Raw genomic sequence first — 7,094 nt, forward strand, 5'->3', positions numbered from 1 at the left:
CATCTATTTTGAGCAGTTGGGGTCACTGAATCACCATCTCTTTGGCCCCTAAATGTGGGTCAACAACCTCTAAAGGCCAATAGTTTTTTTAATGAACAAACCGCCCCTATCTTATATATTTTGATGCTCTTAGTTGTTTATTTAAAAAGAAATGGTCATATTAAAGCTATTGTCATGTTCTAGGTATTAGGTATTGAACAGGATCTTATTTATTCCTTTTTCTCTAGCTCTTCCCAATCCTCCTTTGACTAATCTTTTTTGCACTTAATTTTCATTAATCTTTTTTTTTTTTTTTTTTCAAATCAAAACTGGATTTAGATTTTGTTAAAATAATTGTTTTTTTTTTCCTCCTTAGACAATAGATAAAAAGGAAGAAGAAAGTTCACAACAAAAAATAATATAATATAGGAAAAATTACAGTTTACCTCTTTAAAGTTGGCAACATTTTTTAATTTGAACACTAAAATTTCAATTTTTACAATCTATTTTCACAAAGTTTTAATTTTTTTCAATTTAACCCTTCCATCAGTCAAAGCGACTATGACTAACGAAACAGTGATCACACTCATGGGCTTTCACTACCGAAAATACTCCCATCCCAACTCACTGGGAAAGAAACGACGTCGTGGCAGTCTTCTTCTCCCCAATCATCGTCCTCAGCTCCCTGCGGATCCCCGCCGCTGCTCTGTTTGCTTTATAAAATATTGTTCCTAGGAAATTCACAGGAATCGAATGTATTCCAACGTAATGTCATCGAATTTGCTCACAAGCCGAGCAATACGTTCTAGATCATCAGAGGTGAAGAAAGCAACCGTTGGAACCTGAAACTTTTGGAAAACTTCAAATGCAAAGCCCATCATGACATCGAGGATGGCACAAACGGGTTTATCAGGGGTCGGAGCCTGGCAGAGGAGGCTAAGGCGGAGGCGAGGGGGTTTCGAGGATTTGGATGAGAGAGTGTTGGGTGACAGAGGAGGGGATGGAGACGGAGAGGTTGGAGGAGATGACAAGGGTGGTTGTGAAGCCTCTGGAGGCGATGTGTTAATTTGGATAACTCCATGCACGGGAGATGGCCTAGCCCGAAAAAGGGAGCGACCCAGATCTCACTCGACATCTTCGGTTGGCTGTGATCAGTTATCTTCTATTCTGAGAGACATCTCTGCTCAAGGAGTTTTATAGAAAAAAGAAGAAGAAACTAGTAGAAGAATGCTTGCTTACGAAGAAAACGAATTTAAGGAGAGAGAGAGAGAGAGAGGTACTGGTAGAACTGGGTTTGACTGATAGGTGTGAAGATAGCATGTCGTCACAGTCCATGGAGGAGGGTGGACCCTTTGATACCATTTTTTAGATAAGAAGGTGAGCTCGGTGCAGTTATCCACAACAAAAAGAGTTAGGTTTGACTTGTGCTATCATTTTATTCTCGAAAATTGACGTAGATTTAAAATTATTATTAAATTTAGATATAGTTTCCTTCCCGGTGAGTTGGAGTGGGGGTATTTTCGGTAGTAAAAGGTCATAAGTGATCTGATCACGTGCAACGTGATCACTGTTTCATCAATTATAACGGCTTTGATTAACGAAATGGGTGAATTAAAAAAAATTAAAATTTTGTGAGAGTAAATTATAAAAATTAAAATTTTGATATTCAAATTAAAAAATACTGCCAACTTTAAAAAGGTAAACGGTAATTTTTTCAATAATATATATATATATATATATCACTCCTATGGTAGAAAGGTACAATTTTATTTTCATCTACCATAACATTTAGAAGGCACAACAAAGTGCCTTTCTTACTCCTATGGTACAAACTAGCTAGAAAGTCACAATTTCATCAAACACTTGGCAGACACATCAAGGTAATACAACATGCTCTTCTGAGATAACACCAAACAATCCAACAACTTCAAACGACGAACATGACTACCATTAGTTTAGTCCATACAACTTCAAGACATGCTCATAAACCTTCTTTTGATCAGGAAGAGACTTGGCGACACTCTCCTTCAGCAGGCACCTCTTAGCCCATTCAATGATCTTGGGGCACTCTGCCTCCATGCTCAATTTTCCCAATGTCTCATACACATAGAACCAGCTGTAGAATGTGATGAGAGCAATGTCCACATACCCGAATTTTTCACCCCCAAAGTAAGGCTTCTCTCCAAGCTCTCTCTCCATTGTCTTATATATTTCCAAGAATTCCTTCTTTGCTGCCTCCTGCTCTTCTCCTTTTGTGGTAACTAACTTCTTTCCAACAGCATACACCTGTATTTTGCACTCGCATGAATCTAGTAATTAAATTCTAATAAATAATCTAATTAATCAAATATCAGAATTTTTTAAAAATTTCTTAATTAAGTAAAATCACAGGAAGGATTGTAGACACCTACCGCCTTTTGATCAAAAAAGTCAGCCCAGAACCTGGCTTGAGCTCTCTGGTAAGGATCAGAAGGCAGCAACGGAGACTTGTCGTTCCAGACCTCGTCAATGTACTGAACGATGATGAGGGACTCACAGACCGGCTTGCCGTTGTGGATGAGAACTGGGATCTTCTTGTGAACCGGGTTCATCTTGAGAAGCAGCTCGCTCTTGTTCTTCAGGTCCTGCTCCTTGTACTCGTACTTGATCCCCTTCTCAGCCAGCGCAATCCTCACCCTCATCCCCATCATGCTGGCCCAGGTATCCAGCACAACCACCTCGTCCGCCATCCTCACACACACACCTCAAAAAGATTGAAGCAAAGACGGAAGAGTTATGAGAGAGTCGTCGGAATTCTATGCCAAAAGGGGTTGTGCTGAGCTTTTAATTATTGGGGGGTGGCTTTTGATGGAGGGACCATATCTGTATTGACGTCAGTGGTCACGTCATATGGTAAATACGTCGACTTGTTTGTTTCTTCTTTTGGACCTTGAACAGTGAAAATGGCGACATCTTCGTAGCAACTTGCAGGGGGCGGCTTAGATTGTCCCAAAAAAAAAAAAACGTCAAGCAAGATTTTATTTAAACGTAGAATGTCAATAAATAATTTTTAAGAATATTAAATAAAATATGTAAAATAGGTTCCTAAGTTGGGAAAAAGATACTTACCATCTTGAGAATGGTGACAGGACTTGTTAAAAGGAGTAAATAAGATTTTTTTTTTTTTGGCTTTTTAAAAAAAATAATTAATAAAAATTATAAAAATGTCATTTAGTAAACTCTTTATTCAATTTAATTTAACATTTGTTTGACTCTCTTTTCTTTTTCTTTTTTTAAACATTTGTTTGACTCTCTTTTCAAATGTAAAGAGAAAATGACAATTCTTCTTCTCTCCCCAAAAGTGAAAGGCCAAATGTAAAGAGGCAAAAAAAAAAAAAAAGAATTTTTTTTTTAAGAGACAAATTTTGTGACTTGAAAGTTGGTTTTACCAATAAAAAAAATATTTAGTTAAAGTATGTATATATATATATATATATATATATATATATATATAGTGAAAGTGATATTTAGAGGTTTTGAAAAATGACTAGCTAAATCAACAAAGTGGATTTTTAGAGTCAAATTTATAAGATTTTTGGATAGCCAATTTGAAACTGTACCAAACTTACCAACATTGTATGAAGTGTAGTTAAAGAGGTTATGAATATTAAATTTTTTACTGAGAAACGGGTACTAAAATAATGTGAAACTTATTAATTAGAGATAATCAAAATAATTAATCAAAAGAAATGCTACGAATACCAATAAATAAGCTCCATATTATTCTGGTACCAGTACTCATTTCTTAATAAAGATTTGTACTCTTAACATTTCTCTTAGTTAAAATACTATATAAAAATTTGTTTTCGTTAGGGTGAAAATTACAAGGAAAACAAAGAGAAAATGACCAAAAAATTGTGTTAGATTCTTTAACCGGCCTCTAGCCTATTTATAAGAATAGAGTTGCACCCATTCTTCTCTAACCTTTATAAAAGTTATCACCTTTTAAGGAGACAATAGAGAGTGAGATGACCACACTTGTTATGTTATTGTGCGATCATCATTACATATCACCTCTTACTTAATCACACTATAACATTAGGTGATAAACTTAGTTAAGCAATTATCTTGGTACCAATAATTCTTTTATGCCAACTCTCATACGTTAATCTAGCATATCAGTGTCAGATTGTGACTGGTTTGTATGTTTGCACATTTTGTCACTACCTTATTTGACCACATTCTTTACCATATGTTCTTCCACCGAGTGCATATTAGAAGTGACTTAATTTCACTATATTTGAAGTGAATGGCATCAATTCTCCATGATTAGGAAGTATATAATCCACACTACTACAATGGATAACTTTAACCGTACACAAGTCCATATGTCGACCTATGGACTTGTGTTGTGATGTTCTTAATTGTTTAATTAAATAGAAATGGTCATATTAAAGCTATAGTAGAAACTAGAAAGGCACAATTTCATCAAACCTTTAATATAAAACATGCTCTTCTGAGATATCACTTAGGACACACACCATACAACATGCTTTTCAATTCCATATTATTCATCATTGTGCACGATAACAACACAATCCAACAACTTCAAACGACAAACACGACTACCATTACTTTAGTCCAAACAACTCCAAGGCAAGCTCATAAACCTTCTTCTGGTCAGGAAGAGACTTGGCGACACTCTCCTTCTGCAGGCACCTCTTAGCCCATGCAATGATCTTGGGGCACTCTGCCTCCATGCTGAATTTTCCAAAAGTCTCAAACACATAGAACCAGCTGTAGAATGTGATGAGAGCAATGTCGACAAACCCAAATGTTTCACCCCCAAAGTAAGGCTTGTCACCAAGCTCTCTCTCCAATGTCTTATATATTTCCAAGAATTCCTTCTTTGCTGCCTCCTGCTCTTCTCCTTTTGTGGAAAACAACTTCTTTCCAACAGCATACACCTGCATTTTGGCAGTCGCATGAATCTAGTAAATTCTAATAGATAATCTAATTATTCAAATATCAGAATTTTTTTAAAATTTCTTAATTAAGTAAAATCACAGGAAGGATTGATTCGTGGATTTACAAAAAGACTCGCGTTTGCAGGAAGGCTTAGTTCTATTTGTCATTTTGCTGCCTTTCAAGAATATTATCAAATTTTTAGTAGTTTATGAGAAGTCTCAAGTGGAAATTTGAAAAGACATTGTAAGTTGGATTGTAGTTTGAAAAGGAAAAGAATAGAAATTGTAGACACTTACCGCCTTCTGCTCAACGAAATCAGCCCAGAACCTGGCTTGAGCTCTCTGGTAAGGATCAGAGGGCAGCAACGGAGACCTGTCGTTCCAGACCTCGTCAATGTACTGAACGATGACGAGGGATTCACAGACCGCTTTACCGTTGTGGATGAGAACCGGGATCTTCTTGTGAACCGGGTTCATCTTGAGAAGCAGCTCGTTCTTGTTCTTCAGGTCCTGCTCCTTGTACTGGTAGTTGATCCCCTTCTCAGCCAGCGCGACCCTCACCCTCATCCCAAACATGCTGGGCCAGAAATCCAACAGAACAACCTCGTCCGTCATTTCTCACACACCTGAAAACGATTGAAAGCAAAGAAAAGTGGGATGGATGGAGCAGCCAAAGATTTATGAGAAAGTCGTCGGAATTCTGAACAATGAAAATTGAAAATGGCGACATCTTCGGATCCGGTTCCCTCGATTGGAGAGAAATTGATGATTGTCTAATCGTTAATCTCAGCCCTTAGATGAATCTAAGGGAGTTAGGGTCCAAGATCAAAATCCTAAAATAAAAACAACCACATTGAATTTGCACTCAAGAAACCCCAAGGGGTGGCCTTTTTAATTATTTTATTTAAACTTTTTTTTATTTGATTTTAATTTTTTATTATTTCTATTTTGATTTTCTTTTTAAAATTTAAATAATATTTTAGTATTTTATTATAATGGGACACGTGGCATGCTGTAGACCGTGGGATAAAAATGGACAGCCCAAATTGAAAATATAACTCTCATATTCTCCCAATAACGAGAGGGGATCCTAATCCTTTCATTACGGATCAGGCTCCCCAGCAATAATTTGAAAATTGCCCAAACTATGAAAATTGTAACATTTTCATAGCAAGTGTTGTGTGGGGTTTGATTGCCTTTTCTTTTTCTTTTAATTTTTTTTTTAATATTTTTTTTATTTATTTTGGCAAGAAGGAAAAACACGTGGGGTTTAAATTTGATTGCTTTTTATTATTATTATTATTATTATTTGGCAAATAGGAAAAAAGATGTTTACCATCTAGTGAACGGTGACATGACTTGTTAGAACATCTTATTAGCTAAAAGACTCATAATAGTTAGATTTAGTTATTATAAGATAAAATTTTGTCTCCACTAGTTTTGCTTTAGAGGAGCTAAAATGGATAGCAAATAAAACACTAGATCATTTGTTTAATGTTTTCTTACTCTCTTCTCTCTCCTCCTCTCCTTCCCTCCCATTATCACCTTTTTCGTCAAATTTGTCAGCCCAGCCCCGAGCGTATATTAGAAGTGACTTCATTTCACTATATTGAAAGCGAATGACATTAATTCTCTATGGTTGAAAATATATTCCACACTCATATTACAATTTATGGCTTCAGCCGTAAACAAGTTTATATGCCTTTAACCCACCAAACTTGTCTCATATTAAGTTGAATTACATAGAATCATTCATCAGTATCTTTTATTTCCTTTTAATTCATTTTATGCATTTACATTTCAATAAGAGTGTCCACATTTTTGCTAAAGAACTTGCTCGAACGGTATGTAAACTTATAGAGGAATTTGTATAGTTTTATGCATAAAACTTGCAGTTTGGGGCAATTAACTGAACTCGGACCCTAGAACAAATGAACTTCTGGTTTTAAAATATTGTTTAATAACCAACTATGTACTATATTGACCAATTTTAAACTTCTTCACCAATATTGTTATTAAAAGGATTATGACGTTTAATTAAAGTTGTAAGTCGAATGAATGATTGGTGTAATTATGTACCTATAGATATATGTTTTAAAGCTTTGGTGAAAATTGTCTATATATGTGACGTTATGATTGCAGAAAAAAATAAATATAAAATATAGAGAA

The 7,094-nt window shown here is 35.5% G+C and overlaps 2 protein-coding genes across 2 annotated transcripts in view; both read right to left on the reverse strand.

Annotated features, from left to right (window-relative positions):
• The window catches only part of LOC132171408 (probable glutathione S-transferase), a 6,504-nt gene extending 3,711 nt beyond the window's left edge, over window positions 1-2,793 (reverse strand). The window contains exons 1-3 of the mRNA XM_059582715.1: window positions 2,394-2,793; window positions 1,946-2,265; window positions 1,156-1,162 (exon numbers count right to left, since the gene is read on the reverse strand). Of these exons, the coding sequence (XP_059438698.1) occupies window positions 1,156-1,162; window positions 1,946-2,265; window positions 2,394-2,708 (642 nt within the window). The 5' untranslated portion in view covers window positions 2,709-2,793. The remainder of the gene's footprint in view (window positions 1-1,155; window positions 1,163-1,945; window positions 2,266-2,393) is intronic.
• Window positions 2,794-4,453: 1,660 nt separating this feature from the next.
• LOC132171409 (probable glutathione S-transferase) lies at window positions 4,454-5,666 on the reverse strand. Its single transcript, XM_059582716.1, has 2 exons — window positions 5,223-5,666; window positions 4,454-4,925 (listed from the first exon to the last, which is right to left on the reverse strand). The coding sequence occupies exons 1-2, from the start codon at window positions 5,538-5,540 to the stop codon at window positions 4,590-4,592; spliced, it is 654 nt and encodes a 217-aa protein (XP_059438699.1). The 5' UTR covers window positions 5,541-5,666; the 3' UTR covers window positions 4,454-4,589.
• Window positions 5,667-7,094: the final 1,428 nt, after the last annotated feature.

Source organism: Corylus avellana, chromosome ca2 (assembly GCF_901000735.1).
Source record: "Corylus avellana chromosome ca2, CavTom2PMs-1.0".
Lineage (NCBI taxonomy): Eukaryota > Viridiplantae > Streptophyta > Magnoliopsida > Fagales > Betulaceae > Corylus > Corylus avellana.

Excerpts from the sequence above, each read along its gene's own strand:
- LOC132171409 (XM_059582716.1), bottom strand. The coding sequence starts at position 5,540 with ATGACGGACGAGGTTGTTCTGTTGGATTTCTGGCCCAGCATGTTTGGG. Across the intron at positions 4,926-5,222 it reads ATTTCGTTGAGCAGAAGGCG|GTGTATGCTGTTGGAAAGAA; the intron begins GTAAGTGTCTAC and ends GCCAAAATGCAG.